At 34.6% G+C, this 24534-nt stretch overlaps 1 protein-coding gene across 1 annotated transcript in view; it reads right to left on the bottom strand.

The window, feature by feature from the left end:
• SLC41A2 (solute carrier family 41 member 2) overlaps positions 1–24534 on the bottom strand; it is a 56628-nt gene that overhangs the window by 13444 nt on the left and 18650 nt on the right. Inside the window, exons 4-8 of the mRNA XM_085322597.1 lie at positions 23393–23464; positions 22362–22506; positions 20351–20497; positions 12463–12610; positions 10533–10612 (exon numbers count right to left, since the gene is read on the bottom strand). Of these exons, the coding sequence (XP_085178723.1) occupies positions 10533–10612; positions 12463–12610; positions 20351–20497; positions 22362–22506; positions 23393–23464 (592 nt within the window). The remainder of the gene's footprint in view (positions 1–10532; positions 10613–12462; positions 12611–20350; positions 20498–22361; positions 22507–23392; positions 23465–24534) is intronic.

Consider the following 24534-nt stretch of genomic DNA (forward strand, 5'->3'; position numbering starts at 1 on the left):
GATGTTCAGTGACCTTAGCAAACAAAATATATTTACATCGCACAATGCAGAGGCATACAGAACATACTCAAATTTGGTATCAATAAAGTAGTATTAGCACATAYAAAACTCTCCTACTGCTATTATGCTCTAGTATTGAGCATAAGCTTTTTTCCTCTATATTCTTTACACAGTAATGACTTGCCCTGAGAAGATATGATTAGGCGGAAGTAAACACAGGAGTTAATATGGATCTTGTCCTACTTAGGAAAGAGAAAGTCCTTGTTTATTGTGATTGAACTGATTTGTTTATCTGATACTTTGGTCTTTAATTACAAAACAAGTGTTTGTGGGTCACCAGAAATTCCTGTTTGCCAACTCTCTTTGGGAACCATGCYGTGGTTAGGACAAAGTTCTAATACTAGGAACTCAAAGAAGATTTCCTGCTTCATCACTGCTTAAAGACACTAAATGCCAAAATCTAAGAAGGGAATAGGGTTTTTAAGCAGAAGATTCACAATCAGGAAATAAGATATAARCAAAAACACAAGGAGTTGGCAAAAAGGACTGACTATCAAAGAAAGCTGCATCTACCCAGTCAGGAAATATAGGGAAGAAATACGAACTACCAAATAGTTTTCATTATGGACAATGGTATTGAAACTCCTGACTAATGAGAATAAAGTATAGAAACAGAGGGAGAAGTAAGGTGAGGGACTAATGCACTACATTTGAATGGGTATCAGATCATTTCTACATCTGAGTTATGAAAAAGCTGTTAAATAAAACTGCATCTTAATAAAGCTATCAAACCTGGTATTGTGCCACATGACTAGAAAATATGAAATAGTTCCTGCTTTAAAAAGATGGGATAAAAGCAATCTGGGTAATTACAGGCAAAATAGTAACTGCAAAAACTGACGTAGTCAAAACAATAGTAAGAGCTTAAGTAAAATCCTCTCTCACTATTCCTATCTTTCATAGTATTATGAAAAGAATAACAGAAATAATTAGGGCTATCTTTCAAGGTATGTTATGAGCTTCTAGTAATGTAGCCATCAAACAAGATGGAACAAGTATAAACAGGAAATAGATTTCAAGTATTTCCTAGTATATATACAATTTCTGCTTTTGACTGACAATTTTGAGATCAGTCCAGTTCATCCAAACAGATACATGCTAGATGATCTGGACCTCTTTTCCTAATTAACAACAAAGGAAAGWGGATATGTGAGCGAAAAGAACAAAGGAAAACGGAAATTTGCGCACTTGCAAGGACAACAAAGAAAGGGTTGGACAACAGAGACACAGACTAGTCTATGAAAAGAAGGTACAAGATTGCTTGTCAAGCCTCTGATGGATAGCTATTCATCAGAAATCTTTGTACTTTTATAGCCATCCTTTGGAGAGAGAAAGCATGCCCCAAACACATTTATGCATATGGATAACCAGAAAAATGACTCAAAAGCAGTAATAGTGATTCTAAATTAAACTGGTCAGCCCTGGCTTTTTACTAGCCATGGGTAAAAAGAAGGTGACATCTGCTCTGCAGAGGAAGTTGACAGGCTAACCAAAACGGCTAATGCAGAATGTGATTTCTGGAGATGTAACAATGTCTTTTCTGTTTTCATTTTAGATATGAGTTGAACATAGATGATCTGTTTTGGCTAATGGGAAAGGAAACATTCTTATATTAAAAAAATTATCTTAAATTTAATCTGGTCTGAGTCTCAGTAACCTAAGATCATTGGAACATGGATAGTTTTACACACATACCCTCAAAGAACCTCATATACTTTAAGCAGGTGTACTGAAGTATAAAAATCTTCTAGAATCTATGCATTCAGATCAGTCTCAACAAGCTGACAATGTACAGTGATGGACAGCAGCAGTTACATCACCCTTTAGTTCTGTCTACCCACCTGTCAATTCTTCCCTTATCTATTTTTAAACCTTTTGGCCAATTTCCTCCCATACAAGGATTCTTAAAGATACTAACTATGTCCAAGTATGGTTAAACAAGATAACAAACAGGAAAAAGTGGAATATTGGAGAGAAAGATTCAAACCAGTGTTCTCAGTGGAAGAAAGGCAGTAATAAAAGCTGTATACTTATGAGCATAACCACACCAGCTGTCTACTCAGCACATACATAGCTTGGAGCCAGGCATGATGCCTCTTGCTCAGTCAGTAGTTAAGGGGTGTGGAAGAGGAATGATGGTACTGCRGAAAGCAGAGGGAGAATGGAGAGAACACTGTGAACAGCAGCTATTACAAAGGCACAAGATCATAGGAACACTGGRGACAGAAAGGGTTATCTGTTGCTCTAACAACACAGGATACAAATCAGTACAGAATCGCATTTCATTATTGTGCTGGTCATAGAATGACTTGGATAAAGCCGGTTTTGCATTAAATCCTTTTGACACATACAGAGATTTGCAGTTTGTTTTTCTCTAATAGAGGTTACTCTGTGTGTGAGGTTATCTCAGCAATATCAGATCAATCATTTCCCTGTAAGAAGTACAAAACAAATAGAACTGTATAGGCTGACAAGATGCCACTGCACCAAACTCACAGCTTCTGAGCACCTGAATGCATAACATGGTAGCGTGCTCAGCAGCTGCTCATATTACGAAAACCTGTGTAGGCATGCATGTGCACTGTTTCCATGAATATATAAGCCATAAAATTTGCTTCCTGGAAAACAGCATTGTATTCATCATAGCAAAATTTCCACTTTATAATAAAGACTAACTTTTTAGCTTCTTTTTATTCTCATGAGYTCTACAACACAGAGGAAAATAATTTATTTCAAAAGTAAAATCCTACAACTGTCATTGTATTCCTCTCAGGACAGCAGAAGTGCTTAACTTAAAACATGAAAATACTACTTTGTCACTAAGCAGAAGGGAWGTTTTTGTGTTATTTGCCTACCACTATGGTTTATATATGCATATATAGATAGACTGGTAAATTGTATGCACAAAACACAGTACTATGGTGTGTGGGCATGCTACTTTCACTAAATCAAGCCAGTCCCGGATGTTCCCAAACCTATGACCTGAGCTCTTGCAACAGCTTATGCTTTCTGTATTAATCTTTGGATTATTATTTTTGTCATTTTTAATCACATCAAACCCTGCCTTATCACCGAGAGGGTGAAGGCACCCATTGCTTGATGATTTTATAAAAAGCAGGCAAAGCCACCTCTTCCTCTCAAATGAAGAGTTTCAAATGAACAGAGTAAGTTCCACTTAATGCTTCTAAAGAACAGATGTATGCACCTAACCTTAGAAAAGGATACTTAATTTTGAATCTTGAGCAGATAGAGGTACTTGTCTCTTCCCTGACCTAAGTGGAAAAGACTCAGAAATGCTTTCTGTTGACTAGCTCAGGATGGCTCTCTGCTAGAAGAGGACTGTTCTCTTCCAAGATATCTCACCTTCTTTAAGGTCGTTAGGAGATACTGYTGGGAGCCTTTTGCTCTACATTTTAGTTTCTTTGCAGGAGGCCACACACTTAGAAACAAGGTGTTCCAGAGCCAAACTTCTTACTAGATATAGCCCTCTACATTTTATAGACCCCTATAAGTAAACGCCTTATATGAATCTGTAAACACCTTATAAGTAGAGTTGGTATAAATTATGACACAGTCCAATAATATTACTTTTCTTCCTCTTACGCCTCTAATTCAATGCCGCAAATTATTGTTTAAATGTCACTTCAAYATTTTGTTTTATCCTTAGCGTATCACGAATGTCTCATGTCTTATTTAGTATCTACTATTCAAAGCCTGGACTGAATATAGACTTACTAGTTTCCCTTCTGCTTTTCAGTGGTGCTTGTTACTATAAATCTTACTTTTAAAATATTAATATATTTGTTTTTAAAACATACCTGTAAACTGATATTTTCTTCAATTTAATTATTTGTGCTATCTGTAAAGATCATTTTGTGGTTTTGGATGTCCATTGTGAAACACTTAAATTCAGATTTTTCAAAATATTTAAATATTCAAAGCAGATTTCTCATTAATTTCATTTGTACCGATTTAGTATTTCTGCAAGGCAGATCTCTAATCAAGCATTCTAGAAAATGAAAAATAAGTTATTACTAATAATTTTTTAAAAAAAGTGTAAGGGACTTTTTTAGCACTCAGGGAGAACTGCAGGACAGGCAAGAGCAATTTTCCAAAGCGGTATCCAGCTAGTTTATTCATAAGGTCACCTCCTCTCCTGTAGCTCTCCATCCTATTCTTCCAATTTTTTTGTTATGTTTTAATAAATTAAGCAGGGTTCTTGCAGAAAACTGCCTCCTCTGAAAGCACTGAGAGCACAAGATAAAGCTTGTGTACTCAGCTTTAATGACTAGTGCCAGAAGATTCCTGCTTTTGAGCACGCTTGAGCACAATCCACAGTTCAAAATAGGAAATTATGCCAATTAGTGTTTTTGGAGTTCAAAAGCAACTTGCTTTTTGATACCATTTGTATTATAAAAGTGAAATGAAAAGGAAGAAAAAGAATCTCAGTTACAATAGTGACCAAAGTGCTAAATTTTAGAATAATGAGATTACCTTTCAGAAAGTTTAGTATGCTTTTTTGCCCTGACATCTTCACCAGTGACTTCAAAGATTTATGTTTTATGCAAGTGAAATACTAAAATGAGGAGCTTAGCTTAACCAGATAACTCTCTATGTAGGTTTTTTAATCAAAATTTCTTCTATCTTCCTTCGCACTTTGTAGCATTTCTGTTAACACTTAGAAATGTTTGTGGCAAAACAGGTGAAAACCATTAACTTTTCCTGTAGTGCCTTTTTCAAGAGAAGTCTTTAAGACAACATTGTATGTGCAAAGCATTACATTTTACAAAATGAATGGTTTATGCTTGATTTGGCTCATAAATCATTTCTTTCTTATGCCTGACTTAGAAATTGTTTTTTGACTTCTACTCAAAAAAATAAAATATTTTGATTATAATTATCAAATTATGATGTGAAAACTAAAGATTACTGAAATCTTGTAAAAAATTTACAAGACTTAAGAGAAAAAAYATACACTTCTATAGTAGCATAGAATACACACATTTACACATACAGGTTAGCAACTAGTAAGTAGTAGAACTATTATGCAATAACGTGTCAGAATTAAATAAATAGAATCAAAATCCTTCCCCTTTTTCATGCCAAAATAAAGACTGAGTTATAAAATTCTCATACAGAATAGGTGCCACTCTGAGACTATTACATTCTTTCCAGTTCAGGATGCAAAGTAATTCTTTTGCTATCCAGCCAAGTTGCTCTGTCATCATGCATACAGTCTAATGTTTTCCCTTGTAATTTAGAGAGGCACCAAATTTCAGGTGCTCAGCTGATGGAGACCATGATTATCTTCCAATCAAAGCACCTCTGTGTCATATGAAAGCTGAGAGTACAACTACTCTGTATGAGAACTATAAAGTTACATAAAAATACATTTTATTTTTTTGAGAGGGAATGATTTCTTGGTGTTTTCTTTCCATATTCTCCAAAACAACAACAAAACAAAAATTTACAGTGAAAGCTCTCTGAAAAAAAAAAGTCTGTTGTTCCATTTATCCCACTAATACAAAAACAAAGGTATGGTTTCGGGAATATATTATACAAGCTAAACTTTCTTYTCCCAGATGACAGACATGCAGTAAGTTTTGTGTTAAATTTTCTCATACAGGTTTCCCCTATTCTTTGATTTATATTTATTCCCTTACGGTATCAAATACTCTCATAATAAGTACAGCCAAAGAGTAAAAAGCATTATAACAGGTTTGTGTTATCTTTTAAGAAAATTGTTTCAAATCATCTGTAAAAGCAAGTTTTGCTATATAGAGCCTGCAAAGCATGTCTGATTTTCAGGCATTTTCAGATTTATTTTGTAGTATCTCAGTTCTACAGAAATGCAGAAAAATGGGGGGAAAGTCTACAGATACTCTGGTTATTATGCAGTTATTCCTAAAATGTAAATACCTAGAAGATATCTCACTATGTTTTGTCTAAGGGTATAACCAAAAGGGAGAAGAAAGTGGCTCTATCTAGTAACTGCACCTTATTTCACTTCTGTGGCATACTCTCAAGCATATAATTGTTCAAAGTATTATCTTTTTCCACACAAAAGGAACTCTATTACTTGCCAATTTCAATTCCTGAGCCAAATTCAACATGCTGTGTAAGAGGATTTGCAGATTTTAACCAACTTGGCCATTACAAAACACAAAAATCAACTTTTAGTATTGAGGATGAAGCACAGTCACTTGGGTTTAGTTATTTTATTCAGAACTTCAGTATAGGAAAAATAGATATCCAAATCTCAAGTAGTTTGTAAGTACACAAAGGCTGAGACCACAACATGATTTATTTACATTTAGAAAGCAGAGTGACAATTTAGCCCAATCAACCATAAAATTAAAAATAATTGTTCCTCTCGAGAAATATGTTTAGCAAGGAAAAATGGAAAAATGGTTTTCAAACACTTCTGGCCACAGCAATAAAGTCAACTATAAATGCCTCTCTGATTAAGACCTATTTTTATACTCTTGGCAAATATTTGCAGTTATTGTTAATAGGGTAGGAACTTTTGAGGTTGCTCAAATTCCAGACCAATATTTCTTAAATGAAAAGGTATATGGCTCCAAGCTGTAACAGATGTGATGGAAGTAACTTGTCGCACACCTAAGAATGTGCAAACCACCTATATAGCACCAGGTCCAAAGCTATTTAATGGATAGGAATCCACAGGAAGCCCAATACCTGACAACTCTGCAGCACATACTATCCAGGATTTCTAGCTATCCAACAATGATATCTAGCTATCCAACTGAAAAAAACAGACAGTTTGAAATCAGACAAATCTACACTGCCTCAACTTTTCACAAAATTGACAAAATTTCAATAGGTTACAAACTTTCCTTCAGGTTTCCCTGGTGATTTCCTGGGGCATAGCAGCAATAAACTTTAAAGAGAAAGGAAAAGGCATCTAAAGAGCCTTTTGAGGGGYAAAACTCTTGGTTACTGTCACTATTTAGGCTTACAATGAAATTTCCAAGGACAGTAAAGTACTGGTAGGGAAAGCCTTCCGCAATAACAGTATTTAAAAAGCTATCTGTTAAGTGGTTTAACACACATTTTAAGTTAGCAAATGAGTGTCAGCAGATGTACATTTTTAACTGAAAGCTTTCCTAAATTCCAGTTTACTATGCTATATTGACCAGCAATATCAAAAGGTGTCAGCAGAATTCTGAAACCCAGGAGAGTCTAATCTAGCAGCAATAAAAAAAATACTTACCTACAATTTCCTTTCTCAGGAGGTGTGTCATAAAACAGGCACATTCTGCATTTTCTATACCAAAAATATTTGCTCTATATTTTCCAGTAGAAACGCCCCTATCTTTACAATTAGGAGGTTTGAGGGGGTTAGCACATGTACATACAACAACACTTACACATCGCTCCCCTCTGCTCATTTGTGAATGAGGGAAAACCAGTATTCTTTAATGCTCCTAAATTGTTGCCAGTGCCCCAGTAAAAGCAACACTGCTATTTCTAGTAACAGGCCACAGGCCTTGTGCTAACTTTGCCTTAGGCAAACTTTGCAAGGGCCTAGTTTTGGCCTATTAGACTTGCTATCAATTTGTTATGAGAATTTGCTGTGTAAAAAGGAGCTTGGTAGGAGGTTTTTCTTGTAGTTTTCTTGAAGTTTTCTTGGGGTTCAAGTGTGGGATAATAGCAAAAGCCTTGAAAATATGGGCCCAGGACTATAAACAACTCGCTGATAGTCCATTTCTGGTTACTGAAGAAGCTTAAGCTTACAAAACCATGGGAAAAAGACTAACATAACCAGAAAACATAACAAGAAAAGAAGTAGCTAAGCAATAAAAATTCAGATGAACAACAGGTAAGGCACCTCATGTGACTTGGCAAAGTAACAATTTCAGGCATTGCACAGGGAGCAAAGACAAAAAAAACAGTCTAGAAACACAAAACATCTTACAAAAAGGCAGTATTTTGAATGACAGTGGTACAGTCATCTCAGAAATCATCATTGCAGACCACTGTGGGACTGTCAGAGCTCTAAGCCTTGCTCTCCTGTCTTCTTTAAGGACTACCCCTGCCTGTTGCAATAGCCCAAGTATCATTTCTCCACCTGCCTGATTCTTCAAGGATCTTTTGACCTGCCACCTAATCACTCAGGGCTCTGTATAACAGCATGCATATATGTATGCATCCAAGGGTGTGTTTTCCCTATAAATTCTGTGCATTTCTCCTCTCCAACATTCTAACCCCTCAATAATACCCTCTTGTATACACATTTGATTTGACTAGGTACTGTTTTGGATAACACTATTGGCTCATTCTTTTTCTCTAAAGATAATTCAAAAGAATGTATGCACAGTCCCTTCTGTTAGTAAATGTATGAAAAMCCCAAGAAACAAAGTGGTACATTTAACTTTTTCTTTAGAGGCATGTTTACAGTAAGCTGTCATTCTTAGTAATTAAAGTGATTTACTTAAGTCCAATCATTAGCCAAAAATGTTGAAAAAGGTAAAATGTAAACATGCTGGCAATACAGGTTTCACAGCCAATTTCGGGGGGGGAGGGGGGAGGAAGAAGACAACCTTGAACAAGATGCATAGTTCCACTTACAACAGCAGTCCATAACTGCTGCAGGGTAGAAGACCATCATCACTGCAACATCTGTTAGGAGCATGAGGCTTTGAGAAAAGAAAGCTGTTAGTGGCATGGTAAGTGGCAAGTCCAGAAAYAAGCAAGTCTATAGAGAAAATCTGTAAGTATTCTGGTACAACATACCGAAACAAAGATAGATACCTACTCAGAAACAGTAATAAAAAGAATTGCCAACAGTTGTTTCCTTTTGTGATCAAGAGATAACATCTAAGAAAGCAGGACTACTGATAAGAGTTTTTAGTGCACCTGCTTAAGAAGAAGAACATTCTCAATTACTGATTTTCCAGATCACTAAAGAAAGCTCTAAACTAGGTGGAAAAGAGACATCTACTGGGAAAGCAACTCAGAAAGAGAGAAGCCGTCTGTCATGTCTTTGTGCTCTGAAGCAAAACTTTCATTTCTACAGGGTGGAGAAAGTAACATGCTATATTGAAGACTGAAATATTCAGTTCCTTTTCCTACCATCTCTGTAAAAATGGAGGTCTATGATCACCAACTTAAATGTATTAAGTCTGTAGGGCCTGAGGGTAAGTTAAATTTAGAACATCCTTAAGAGAGCTAGATGAACAATTCGTGAATTATCAGTGATTATCTTTACAAACTGATTATCTCTGAGGTTAAAGAATACTAGAGGTCTATAAAAGGGAAAACAGAAAACGTAACTTTAAAAAGGGACAAAAAGGATGATCTGGGGAACCTGTGTGTCAGTCCAATTTCTATTCCCTGATAAATATTAGAATAAATTATTAAATAGACAATTTATAATCTCCTAGAAGATAGAAAAGTGGTAAAACAAGGACTAACATGAATTTTTGAAGAACATGCTTGTGTCAAACCACTACCACTTCCTTCTCTGACACAACAGCTTACCTATGAACACTGCAATAAAGTTTAGCCAAACTTTTTGACGCTATTTCATACCACATATCATGTAACAGCTTCTGGAAATAGAGCATATTGGGGTGATGTGCAAATTTGCAAAGGTCAAGTTAAGAGAAATCAAAAGCACTTTKTAAGTCAAAATAAGAAGTCGAAATCATCTTGATAACTGGAGAAATGGTTTGAAATCAACAATATATACAAGGGAAAAATAAYGTAAGAAATCAAATGGAGAACTACAAAAGAGAAAAAAAGAGGTAGGTAGCAAAATAGCAAGAAAAGTTCTGGTAACTATAATTATTACAAATTAAATATGAATCAAAAAGGTGATACTGTATCGAAAAAAGCTCAAAAGCTTGCATTTTCAAACTGCATTGGTGTAATAAGATATTAACTCTTCTCATAAATTTTGCCTTGCTGATATCCTTAGACAATCAAACACATAACAATTTACGGACCAAATGTTCACAAATACACACCTGGAACGTACACAACAAGCCAAGAACCAACACACACTTTTCTTTACCTATAGCATCCCTGTTCATTCTTATATCTGCATATACTACAAGTAATTTAAACTACTATTTTGAATATTCATCCATGGATGTTCAAATCTTTTGAAAAAATTTATGTTTGTCTTCCTCAGCCACAAGAGTTTCAATATAGTATTTCAATATACCTCTTTTTCAATTTTTAYCCTTTTGGTTTGTCACTGCATACTTTAGGCTCCTATTTCTCTATCATGCTTTAATGTTCATAATAAATAACATCAGGGAACACTCGTTACGTGTTTAAAGTAAAAAAAATCCTTAGGTGACACCAAAGTCAAAACTTGAAAAGAATACAGCAGATAATAATTTGTGTAACAAAATCTTACTGTAATAGATTTCTATCAAACTAAGATATATCAATACAGTAGTAAATAATCCTATCATAGTCTTATCCTATCATAGTCTTACCATTAATTACTGGAGTATAAACAACAATTCCAACCAAATTAGGATCTGATACAGTTGTGTCCAGAATAAGGCCACCAATACTGAAAAACAAAGTAAAACATATAGAATAAGGCAAGCAGATACACTAATCARCATTTCAAATCTTATTTAGCATTATCAATCTTCGAACATCTTCAAGCCACTACTTTCTTCTCTGTTTATCTTTTTTTCCCCCTGACCACCTCTGTTCTGAYCTGCAGATTAATATTTTAGTTGAATTCAACAGATGTTAAATATGAGGCACAAATTAAGTACATAAAACTCACTGCCARTATTCTATTTTTGACAGAGTTAGAAGTAACCATAAATGCATATGCACTAGGATGATGAAACTTTAAAACATCAGAGTCTCTAAAGATTCCCCTATAAAAAGCCTAAGCACTAATACTCAAGCACATACACTGTTTGAATTATAAATTAACTTATTTAGTTAGGAATAATGAAAATGTTAGTATGTGATGATAGCAATCAGTGTGAAATTAAAATTCTAGTATGCATCTGTAAATACTCAAGAATACATATATAATAATTTTGATCTATTTTTCTACAGYGTGGCAGGATATGTTATTTTTTTTTCTGAGATCACTCATAGGAGCTGCAGTCATGAACTGTAGACTCCTTTGTTATGCAGTATGTAAATAAAAAAAAGAAAGAAAAAGGAATGTGTTCTACCCCAAGTATGAGCTGTTCATAAATCTTTTCCTAATATTAGGAGCAAATCCTTAATCTTTAACTTAGATTAAGAAACCAGAAAGCTCATGAAATGCATAAGAGTGCTGAGAAATTGAATTATTTATTTCAAGTAAGGAAACCAGATATTCCAAAGCTTTGTTAGAACAGTATTAAAATCAACCAGTGACTTTTCTCCTTCTTAGCCATGAAAAGTAGCTAAACTTAAACTGCTGAAGAACAGTAAAATGTAAAAGTAAAATATGCAGTGCTCAAGCAGTTCAACCTTATATCTGGCCTGAAACCCAGTGACACACAGATACTCTGAATAAACAAAAACGCTGTGGGAAGAGCTCTGACACCTCATTGATGAGACAAAACTCAGAATTAAAGCATAGCAAACAGGAATTATCAGCACCTGAAACAAAGTCAAACTCACAGAACTACTTAAGTTATGCTCCCCTGATATCAACCCTTTACCTTGTTCCTACRCACTCCTCATCAGCCTCTAAAGGCCATGATCACCTATCCCACCACCTATCCCAAAGACAGTGTCTTTGGCAAAAATATCATAATAGATAGAAAAACTGTTGCTGGTAGACCTACAAAATTCAATGCTAAATAAAACAAGCTTGGTCTTTCACAGAACCAAGATAYGCATCTTGTTTTATGTTACAATTAAAGCCCCAAAGCTTATAGAAGCTAACCTTTCCCGTAGAGACCACAACGGAAGTAATTGTCAACCATCTGTCTTGCAAGCCTGTTGAATATAGCACACACAATGGCATATTCTTTGTTCTTTCTCTTGCTATAGTTACTGACTTATATAGGAAAATKGACTTCTTGTATATCAAAGACCATAGAATTTCAAGCAACCACTCAACTTTTAAGATTTGTGACTTCATTTGACTAAATCAAATCTCTTCGATCAGCGTGTAGTCTTGACTTCAAATTGCAAGAGATTAATMGTTCAACCTTTCCTTCATTTGATACGGCACTACTCTGTTCAGTCATTTCCACAGGCTACTTATTGCTAGCTCCCCAACTCATTCCTACCTGTAACTTAACTTCTTAATTTCCTACTTTTCTGAAGATTAAAGTTTATCTACATTCCACATCCTAGAGGGTTGTTAAATGATTATTTTAAACACAATTAGGTGTTAAATATGATATACAGAGAGACAGAGGAACTATCAAGACAAAGCAAGACAAATAGACTTACCTGCTGATAATCATAGCAGTTATAACAGGCTCCCATCCTGAATGCAGAACAGTTCTGGTTGCTGGGTGTTTGGCAGCTATGACAATCCCCATGGGAGTCAGAGCCAAAAAAAAGGCACCAACCAAAGGAGATACATAGTAATATGTYTCTAAAATAGTAATAAAGAAAAACAAAAGAACTGTTTTACTTTCAGTTCATTTCTATCGGTTCTAATTTAGAACATTTAAGTAGATTATATTCCACCTTATGTAGCAGAGGAATTTTAATAGTCTTTATCATTGCAGTATCTAATTTTTCAACTATTGCATTAAACACAACATGGTTGACATCTGTCATGTATGATCACTCTCCCATATTCTCTGTGACAGAAYAACACATGCAAAGCAGGAATTTTTGCAGAGAATTTTTACGTGATGTTATATGATTAAAAAAAACGCAAGAAAGTGTGTCACATAGATCTTTTTGTTACGTATCTCCTGAAAAAGGAACTGAATGTACAGAAAATAAATTTTTATGTACCAATGTACAGCATATATAAAATGCCTTCTTCCTAAAGCACAGATAATATAGTAATCGTCCCAGAARAAAGTGTATCTAAAGTGATAAAACCACAACGTGTAATATTGCATATTTCTTGTCATTCATGCAAGACTTTTCTGAGCAGAGTACTAAAACATTTATATGAGTGGCTCAATTTTTTTATAACCAGTCTGAAAGTGTAATTCACAGCCACAATTCTACTTCTTGCACCTGTCCATCAGAATTGCATTGTATTTCATAGGAAGACAGCTGCAAATACCAGTAAGGGAGTACCATCATAAAGCAGAACTGCTCATGCAGATGGCTGCCTCTGCCAAAAGAGTATTATTTTCTTCACAAGGTAGTTTGGTCTTACAATCCTATTCACTCAGAAACTATCCCACTGATTAATGGAGGTAAATAATGGAAAATCTGCTTCAATGGCAAGTACGTATGAATTATACGAATATCCCATGTTTTTATGAGAAAGGTGGCAGCGGTATTTAACATTGAAATTTTGTCTAAATATGCAGATTTTGTCAAAACTTAATGYAAAATATATTTTAAATGATCAGTTCTGTAGTACATATAAACACTCTAASAAAGAGTAATATAAAAGCAATCTCATACATTAGATGGCTTATTAGAAAGGCTGCAAATTCAAGCAGCTACTACTTTGGTGCTATCTTGGTGGAGGGAGGGAGAACAGCTAAAATTATACTTGGAAGAACTGCTGTAGTTTTTAGCAGYTACTATCTTTCTGCCTTGGCTAAGACCACCTCTGCAGCAAAAGATAGCAAGATTACTGTGTAAGCTAAAATTWGAAAGCTACCTGAAAAAGAATGAGATGAAGCCCAAAAGTCACTTTTCCCCTTCCTTTTCTAACTGTTGTAAAATATATTATCCCTCTCCTCTTTTGTGATGCTACTTCTTTTTCCATCTTTTTTTCCTCTTTCTGTGAACTAAGACGAGGAAGATGGACCTAATGTAAAAAGGTCTCTCCCAAAAGAGTACACATACCACACGCTTCTTTTAATTGGTAATTCTAGTTTTAGCAAACAATAAAAAAGACATATGGAGCATAACTTATTACCCAGGTAAACTCATTCCTCCCTCCACTTTCAATGAAGAATGATTCCTGAGTAAACTAAAAATAGTCACGTGCAAAGGAATCATTCATTTTATACTGATTTATTTAAATTTTTTGATGCAATAAGTTTTTTCTCTTTTTTTCTTTCCATTTAAAAAGTTAATCATATTGTATTCTTGTTTCTTACTTTTTCTCCCTGTCTGTTCCTGTCATACAGAAACAAGGGGAAGCATTAGCATGTACCAGATCCTCAACAACTGATTTAAAGATCACAATGAGAGAATAGTTCTAATGAAGTATATTTAGTAAAATAGAAAAGGGCAGAAAATAATTAAATTCCATTAATACTATGAAGTTTCAAGTCTTTACTACATTTGTGGAGAGTCTACTGGTCAGCAAGGATCCTCTGCTGGAAAAGACATTCTACAGCAAAATACAGATGCAATGTTGAACAGCAGAGAAAAGAAGCATTATTCTAATTAATCACTAATTTTTGAAAGTCTCTCACTTGTACTACATCAACAATTAGCASACTGTACTCTTTCCCACAGCATTTCTATCAATGCAGGGAAGGAAATTAAAAGTTGAAAAAAGCATGTTTTTTCTATAATTTCTAATCTCATTAACAGCTTAAAAAACTTGTTGGAATGTGATCAAGAGAAAAGGGAGAGTATTTAACCGTCAGCAATCCCTCTTCAAGATGGGAGAACTAGTTCAAGAATATAGTCCAAGAACTACAAATAACACTAAAAATAAGCATTCTTTTACTTAAAGTGAAATATATTATATAATTCCTTTATTCTGAAAAAAAAAAGAACAGAGATGTAATAGAAAACAGTTCAACAAATGAACTTTCATATCAACCAGGGCAATTACACAAACAATGCTAACCATGAGTTACTTAATAACTTTAATAAATACTAATTATTTAAAACATAAAATTGGAGATATACATAGAAATATGTGATTCTGCCATAGAAATGTTTTATGACAAGTTTAAAAAAAGGAAAGAAGAATTGTGAGAAGACAATCTCAGCTACTGTAAAATGATTCATGATGGGAAAGTATTGAAAATCAACCATCGGTTAGCTGTGTTTTCTAAGATGCGTGAAACTGGCCTTGCATCTGACTACTTGCTGACCTCTTGAAGCCTTTTGTATTGCAGATATAATTAGTATTCATTTTGGCTATACATCATGAATCATTTTACACTAGCTGAGATTGTCTTCTCATAATTCTTCTTTCCTTTTTTTAAACTTGTCATAAAACATTTCTATGGCAGAATCACATAYTTCTATGTATTCTACACTGYATTCTAYGTATTCTACACTGTTGAATTCAACACATTTTAAGTAATAGCTGGAGAATGAAAACATGGAATAAATGACTCCCTTTTTAGGGCTCATTTTAATCCACTTTTGACAGCTTTCTAATGTTTAGCTTATATGGTAAAGGAATCTTACTGAAATCTCTGGGGGCTCTGCTGTASAGGCTGAACAATCCCACAGAGAAAGACCAAGCTCTAAAAACCCCCAACAGCACTTCAAGGAAATTTTGACTGTGACCTTAGATTAAAAAGTAAGTGGGGAGGAGGGAAGAGACAAGGATCTCAACCAAATTTTAACTGGCCTTCAATTATTTTAAATGCTCACTCYCTTAGAAACTTGTGATATCAATCAATCTTCCAGTTCAGAAAAAGTGATGTCTAACATTTTAATCCTCATGCAGGACATCTACTGTGACCCAATGTTTAGTGCAGTGTCACTCAAGAYGATGCAACCTATAGTAGGAATTCTGTGTAAATTAGAAGTTACTTCAAAGTAACAGTTAGAAACCTGGAAATAATATCGGGAGTTACACAATTTGCCTTCTCAACTGAGTTACAGGAATGYCTGAGAGACACAGACATATATTTAAATCATATTCTTTGAGGAAAACCGATTATTTTAGATGATTTTAACCTACTCTTCAGGGCACTACAAATGACTAAGAAAGCCACGTTCCACAGACCCTCTGCATCCAGCATACCGGGTCTTCAGACCGCAGAGCGAGCCATCCTCGCTAGTGGAGGAACACAAGCCCCAGCTCCAGCGATGGTGGTAGGGAGCCCTCTAGTGCTCCACAAGGAAAGGCCACCACTCCTACTGGATTACACTGCCCCACGATCGTTATTTAGATCACTGAAGTGAAGGCAGTGTGAAGTACATTTTCCTCACCAGAAAACAAGTCCCCTAGCTATTTAACTATTTTACGCTGTATTAAAAGATGCAGTAACATTGCACAACGTGTTTATAAGCACCACTGATTTTAAAGCATAAAAAATTTGAAAGTGGCTTAGGCATCTTACACATTTAAGGGGCTAGGTATCAAAGACTCCCCTCAAATTCAACTGACAAGTATTTAAAAGACAAGTTTGTATATGATAATTGTCTCAGTAAAGAAAAATATAAATGATCATCTTTAGGGAGGCAATTCACAGAGTAATTTAGATGCACAGATACAGTTCTTTTAAGGGAGTTGAAAAGACATAGCTGTTAACTTTATTATTTAAACCTCAGCGTTAGATGGATTTACCATTATTTATGAAACATTAAGAAGAACTTTAAAAAAACCCTAGGTCTACAATGGTAACCAAACAACATAGTTGAGTTAGTCCTAGCCTGGGTAAGAAGTGCAGTGCTACAGTCCTATTCCTTGCCTCTTCTGGGTATGCCATGAAGCACTGTCTCAACCCAAAAGCTGAGTGTGAGCATTCAGCTCTGTTATGGATAGGGAGAAAGCTTGTAACATAAATAATTTCCCCCTTYCAGCCTCACTATCTGAGTTCCACACCTCAATTATATACTGTACTTTCAATTATATAAATACTTTGTTACTTATTTAAACTGGTGTCTGATTTTCTAAACACCTTTTCCATGCTGTTCARAATTTTAGATACCTTTCCTGAGCTAAAGGAGTGCAAGTATATTTAACTTTCCAAGTGCAGAAGCTACACCATACTTTTATTCATCATTACACAGAATCACAGAATCGGTAAGGTTGGAAGGGACCTCTGGAGATCATCTAGTCCAACCTTCCTGCTCAAGGGAGGTCCTACCATTTCACAGTTCAAATAATTACATCTTGAGAAACAAATATTTTGAAGGTCTTTGTAATACATTCTTACTTTAGAAAGTCTATTTCCTACGAGAGGGTAACAGAAAGATAATTAAAAATAGGAAAAGCAAAACAATCATTTTAGAAGTAGTAAGATAATCAGACATATCACCAAAAGAGAAATATTTCTTAAAGACCATTTGGAAATAGAATTGGAAGCAACTCTTAGAAGTGTACTGGAGTATTCAAGAAAATCCTTTCCCCTACTAATGTATGCTCTTCAGCAGCTGTGGCTGGCTTAAATGCATGCGAGTTCTCATGACAACTGTAAACGCAGCAAAGGAACAGTTCAAACTGGTCCCACTTCTTTTTTATATCTCTCTGGTATGTTAGGCCATCTGCAAGTAGAGATGTAAAATTTCTAGAAACATGTGAAAAAAAGAAGAAAGTTCAAGTTTCTTTCCTCATTTTATTTTTAGGTTTGAGTGGGTCTTTCTGTTTCTTAGGTTTTTCTTCCAAAAAGAAAGATGAATGTTTTAGGAGAAATTGAAATATTAGCAGTAATTACTTACTTCTTTAAAAAACATAAAGCATAGGAAGCAATACTAGTTGTAGTCATGAAATAATAAACATTGTTAACTTGTGACAAATACACTAGTACTTTTCAAATACTACAAATGTAGCTACTATTAAAATTCAGTTGTGTGGCATACTAACATATGTAACCAGTTTTCGCCTGTTGCCACAATTCAAAAGATGGAAAGGAGTAGAGGAAGGCATTTAAAAACAGAAAACATCAGTATTACTGATCTTCTATCTTTGAGCCCTACAGGATTAACTTTGTAATTCTATTGACACGTTACAATTCAAATACATGAGAAATTAATATTTCTAGGCAAAAGACTTAGGAAACAGATGAAACATCACTGGCATCCTTACTGCAATGTATGTAACAAAGCAAAATCTTAAAGATCACAATAAAGTTTGACTTACAGAACTCAAGTTTCTAAAAAACCTCATTTGAAATACTTACTAGTTAACACTTAAAGCCTGAAGTCTAGCAATAACATTTTGAAAGCAACCACAGTCCTGGCTAGGACAAATTTTAACTTTAACCATAAACCTCATCTTAGTCCTAACTCAAATTTGGCAACCTTGGCCAACATCACACTTACCCAGACAGCTAGCAAATCTCCTAATAATCCTAACTACCTCTCTGCACCCTTTAATCTGGCTAGGATAGCAGCTTCACTGGCTCTTCACGGCCAACCATAAATTCTAATGCTAAACTGAAATCCAGTCAAACAAATCAATTGTGGAGATCTGAAATCTATAAAGAGCACAATATACCAACATTTCTACTCTAGTAATACTTTTGGACATAGCAATACATTCAAATTAACAGTTTCTAATGAGAYAAAACTCTGATTATTATTCCAGTCATAGCACTAGAGACATCAAATTTCACCAGAATAGATGCTTCCCCTCCATTTTCCTCATCATGAAAAAATAAAAAGATAGGTTAAGAAAAACTATATTAATTTGCTTCTTACTGTAAGTTTATAAAATAAAGGAAGAATTTGAGAAATAAGTTATTTTTTAGAATATAATAGAGAATATGCATTTAATCCTATTATGAAATAAACAGTAGAATTTAATTTCCAACAAGAAAGCAAACACTGAAAATGGATGTGTTGCACACTGATGTATTTAAATTGACATCACATTAACACCTTCTAAATATGAAAATATAAAATCATTAGTTGAAAATAAAGAAAAAAATTGCAAATTGCACCAAGACAGTTTGAGTCTTACTTACATACCTTTTCTGATTGATGTCGTAACACTTACACGGAACAGCTCAAATTTTAGAGAAAAACGTTGAAAATTAAAAGGTATAAAGAATATATGAGGTGATGTTAAGATATATGTTAAAATAATGATGGCTCAACAAAAAATTTGGCCTGTGGTATCCTGTACTATAGTTATCTAAAATTATGTATCTTAAATACAATATATTTTAAATAGATTCTTTCGAAGGAGTCAATTACGGCAATAATATAATTTTGAAGATTGTTCTGAGTATTCTTTTTTTTTCCTCCTATGAGAAAACGTTTTCATACTTCTTGTTTCCTCATAGGGGACAGAGAAGGAACCAGAAAAACAGGAAGAAAAAGAATGATTTTCAAGTTCCCCATTCTCATTTTCTAAGCTAACATCTCTTTTTATGACAGTCAAGCATTTCACTACATCACTACAATACGAGTACACTTTTAGCCATAACATTTATCAGATATTAATTTCTGGCAGACATTGTGACAATGAACCTTCTTCAGTACTCTGCTCATTTAAGAGAAACGGACTTGGACAGTCAAGGTTTTGAAAATCAGAAGAACAGTTTCAAAGGACTACAGAAACATGCAGATTACTAATGTAAAAGAAGAAAGGCAAAAAAATGCAAATTTACAAGAAAATTACTTTGGAAGTGTTTATGTGTAATTTGCCTGTTCACAGGCCCTCAGCTATCACTGGGTAAAGAAAATCTAGAAAAGCAGGTAAATGGTAAAGCTGATAAAAAGATACATGGGCACAGACAACAGGAAGCAGACATCAAAGTGTCCTGCTGCGAGGGACGCAGAAGCTCTGGAAGAGCTGGGGGAACTGATGTTGGAAGCAGGAGTAGGAGAGATGAGGAACATGCAGCTATTGCAGTACGAGCTGCGAAGAACTCTCCTGTAAAACGGCTGACCAAAACAGCCAATTCAACACTCTCCCCATAGTTCAAAAGAAAAATAATTAAATAGGGCTCTGGGAAGCAAATATTTGATTTAGGGGTGGACATTCAGGAAACTAGGATGAAGACAGCTCTCCTTCCCCTGCAAAGGCAGAGAAAATACAGCAACTTAGCAACTGCAGTTTCAAATTCACATGTAGATCCGCTGTGGTACTCGAAGGCTGTTTAGAATACTAGGAAATGGTGCCAAGGTTGTGGCTAGTGATTTTTACCATCTTAGGGGGGAGGGAGAAGGGGAAGCACGGCATAATTTTCAACCCAAGATTTATCGTTTGATGGTGTAAGTGTTAATAACAAAGTCAGTTACACTAAAAGGTTTTCTAAACCTCCTCCCTCATCCCCCCAGGAAACAGCTTCCTAGGAAAATAAATACTCAGAAACTTACTTACCAAGGCAAGTATAAAGACCCTGACTTATCCATGCTAGTATAGCAAGAGTGATAAGATCTCCAAAACTTGCTGCTATAGGAGTGGCAACATTGTCAGGATTAATACCGGTCTTCTTTGATCCAACAATAACTCCAACCATTATTATTCCTAAATTCAACAAAGAAGAAAGTATGCTAATGATATCTATTCCCCATAAGAAATTCCAGGATAATGGTAATTTCAAACTTGATAAATAAGAAGTCCATGCCTTTCTCCAGGATGATCATTCCTCCCATCTGACTCATTTCTGCATTTTTAATTCTTAGCTATTTTTAAAAATGAGTTTATGTATTTTAAAAACAACAGCAAACAAAGAAAACTACTGGTACAATGTGCTATTTTTACTTACGATTAGAATTCTCACTGTTAAAACTGTAAATCAGTCATCTCTTGAAGAAAAAATATTCCTTGTATGACTTCTACACCCTATTAAGTCTATCTGGCTGAGATTTATATTATTACAGTAGGCTGAAAACAACGTAAGACTAAATGCATGTTGTCTGAAATTGTGTAAGATTTCCAGTCATGAACTTAGCATCAGAAGCCATGAAGCTGTATCACAATTTAAGTAAAAAACAAGCCAACATATTAAAATGATACTTGCTGAACAGTCAAAACATTTTAATTTGAGGCCATTGGTTTCTGTTTTTTTCTATAAACAGCAACGGCATTTTAAATACAAACGGCATTTCTTTACAGAATGCAAGTGGCTTCTAAAAATACAATTCACGTTGCTATTAGCAGTATTCTTTGGCAAGTACTTCAAGCATTCTCCCTCATCATATAAAACACTTAAGAGTTTCAACTGTATTCATTATTTTCCATTTTGTTTCACAGAAATAACAAAAAATATCCTTTTCATGTATTTCAGCAAGTAATATTATTTATTGTAGGCTAAAGTAGGAGTTCACTTTCAGACAAACTGCCAAAAGAGTTACACTCCATGAAATTCTCAAATGGAAGAATTGAAATGATTCTTTGGGATCACAATACTTCAACAGCACCTGTTTCATGTGTAGGAGGTAGATGCTTAGAAAGTAATTTCCTGTGTTGGCCCATCACCAGACACAACAAAGGTTTTTCTTCATGTCCAAACAATACATGGCAAGTGGAAAGAACACGGTCCTGTTCACTGATCCTGCTACTGCTCTTAATTCCACCTCTTGATGAAACTCGGTGGCTTTCTAATCACTAAGAAAGTGTGTTCTTAATGTGGTACTAATTCCTTGCAAAACTTTAATGATGTCAAGACAGTTTGCAGTTTTCACATAAGGAAACATATCAAGTTACTAAAAAAGGGAAGCTAAACATTTTTATGAAGACTACCAACTGTGTATTTTCACTAAGAATATGTCACTAGTAGAGGCACCTTTTTTCTCACTACTGTCCATTAAGTACTTTCTTACACTTCTATGACTAAATCTTTCCTGACAATTGCCAAGAATAAGCTTAAGCATGCAGCTCAAGACAGATAAACTGATACTGTCTATAGAGGGGAACTTGGACTCTGAGCCAGTCTATGCCCTTTATCTACCAAACCAATTGGTTCACTTCAGATACAAAGCAGAGAACAAAGTACTATGGCAGCAGCATACCACTCAGGCTCGGTTGAGATTAATTACAGATAATTTCCACTTGCCCAGTACTGAGACTGTATTTTATACAGTAATGAAAATAAAAAGTGGGGAATACATTATCTTCTCTCATCTTGTTAGGAAAACCTAAAAAATATACTTTTTGTTTTAGATATGCTCAGGAGGTCATACAAACTAAACTCTTTCAAAAATATGATAGAAGATAGATGTAATATTAAGGCCTATACAGAAATTGCCAACAAGCTTTCTATTGTCAGCTGTGTTTCAGTGACTGTGCATTACTGGATTTCAATTTTTAAAGACAGCAGTATAAATACAAATTCTGCCTCCATAAAAAGCGAAGTGACTGTAAAAAACAACAAACATACTTCTTTTACCTTGTAAAAGAGAAGCTATGAAGGCCGTTGCTACACTGCTAGAGCACAAAAGGATTGAATGATCAAAGCGGTATTTGCCCTCTGGAATCCAGCCCAATATAACTGCTGCCACTGCTGCCAGGAAGCCAACTACTGTTGCCTGAACCTAGAAAAGAAACAGGTAAATTCTGTTAGAAATGAGTGTCTCTTAAAATAATTGGCTTAAGAGGGCTATGGAATCATTTCCTGTTATTCTTTCCTCCTATCCACGTTTGCTTGCAAAGTGTAGAGGGAGCATGCACATCCCTCCATCTTGCAGAGAATATGATATTCTTGGTTGATGAAGAAGAAAAATCCTATGCCAATAATAATGGCTTTACCAGTAATTCAGAGATTCAAAAATAACAGAAGTAAAATCAGGAAAAAGAGCTGAGGAATCTCCAGGAGCTGAAGATAAAATGCCTAGAAAGCTTCTGAAGCCATTTAAAACAGTGAAGTCACAGCATAAACTCCTCACATATTTTTTTTTGAATCCCGTATGTTCCATTACAAAATATGAGCACGGAATAGTTCTTAAGATTAAGAGATAGCTGCTTTCGAGAACAAACACTCATTTCCTCAAATGACTCAGCTATTTAAAATATAGTTTATTATTGAAAAGCTCCATCACATACTTCTTTTAAATACTGAATCCAAATAAAATACAGTATTGAAAAGATTTGAGGTCAAGTGTAAGAGACTTTGTCAAATCTGAAATTATTCTCTAATCAGCCTCAGAAATGTTCTCTCTGGAAAATTAAAAATGAAATATTATTGATACAGTCACAAAGCGGAGTGTATCTCTTTTGGTGATAAACACAAGTTCATATTGTTTTAGAGAAGAAATACACTGCACCACAAGCAATTTGTCAGGAAAACATATTTTAAGTACGATTCAGTGGAGTATAGCTATATTCCTATTAACATTTTCTATCTCCACATTTGCCCAAATTTGTGCTCGACATTTTAAATAACTAAGTTTTGTAATAAGCAAACTAGTCGACTGCATTTACCTGTTTTAAGGCCAGATTGCCAATTATTAGGTTCCACTTTTCAATGGGAGAATCCATTTTCCCAATATTTACCTGTCAAAATTACAAGACAATTTAAGATATCTGAGTTTAAAATTATGTTACTTTGAAAATTCACTAACAAGGCAGAAAGCAACAAATAATTCCACTCTTACAAAAAATGTTTTGACATTCTGTCTATTCTATAGAGATTAACCAGCTTAAAAAATATTTTATGGAATTTGTTGATCATACACGGTAGGTAACTAGAAGTTTGATTCTTAACACTTTAAGTTTCTTTTACAACAATTAACATTAATGCCAGACATTCTGCAAGCAAGTTAAAACCAAGCTATGCTTTTTCAAGTCAAGTATTTAAAATTGCACATATGCTACCTATCCAAAAATAGTCAAGGCTGATGCAGTTTTATGCAGTACGTAACTTGTTTAACATCAGCCTACTGTGTAAGGTACACTAGCTACCTGATATTCCATGAATGCTCCAAACACCATCAGCGATTAGATTAATGGTTGTAAGGGAAATTTAGCGGTGTTCAGTCACTTCAGATTAAACTTGTTTCTATGGGCCCCAAATTCTATGAGCCAATAAAAAATGCACAGGCATATGTATATGCAGACTCAAATACTTTCATGTATATGGACTGCAGTGAAACTACCTGCATACGTAAAACGTATTTGCAAGTGCCTACAAAAATCAGAAACTACATCCAGTAGTGTTTTGTATTCCAACTTTGGGTTTATTACAATACAACTAGAGACTTACAGTGCTGTAAATGATATAAGTCTACATGTTGAAAATACATGTTGTTTTGTAATATAATCCATACTTTTATTTATTTTTTAAGTTAGCAGACAAAATCTGAAGAACCATGCATACCACTGCATATAGCTGCAATTAAAATACCTTACTTTTTGAGCTAATTGAACAAATTCTTACTTTTTTTGCAGAAATACTGATGTTTATTTTTTCTATAGAATGTTAATTTATAAAATAACCTATACTTCTCAAAATACAGAAAGCCTCAATACTTTCTTTTCCCTTTTGATGATTTCTTTTCAGTTATATGTCCATTTCTTTTAGATTTTTTTATGTTTTGTAATTTCAGCAATTTATGAGTMATTTA

This window comes from Rhea americana, unplaced genomic scaffold, assembly GCF_003343005.1.
Source record: "Rhea americana isolate MKP2758 unplaced genomic scaffold, rheAme1 scaffold_79, whole genome shotgun sequence".
NCBI classification, from domain to species: Eukaryota; Metazoa; Chordata; class Aves; order Rheiformes; family Rheidae; genus Rhea; species Rhea americana.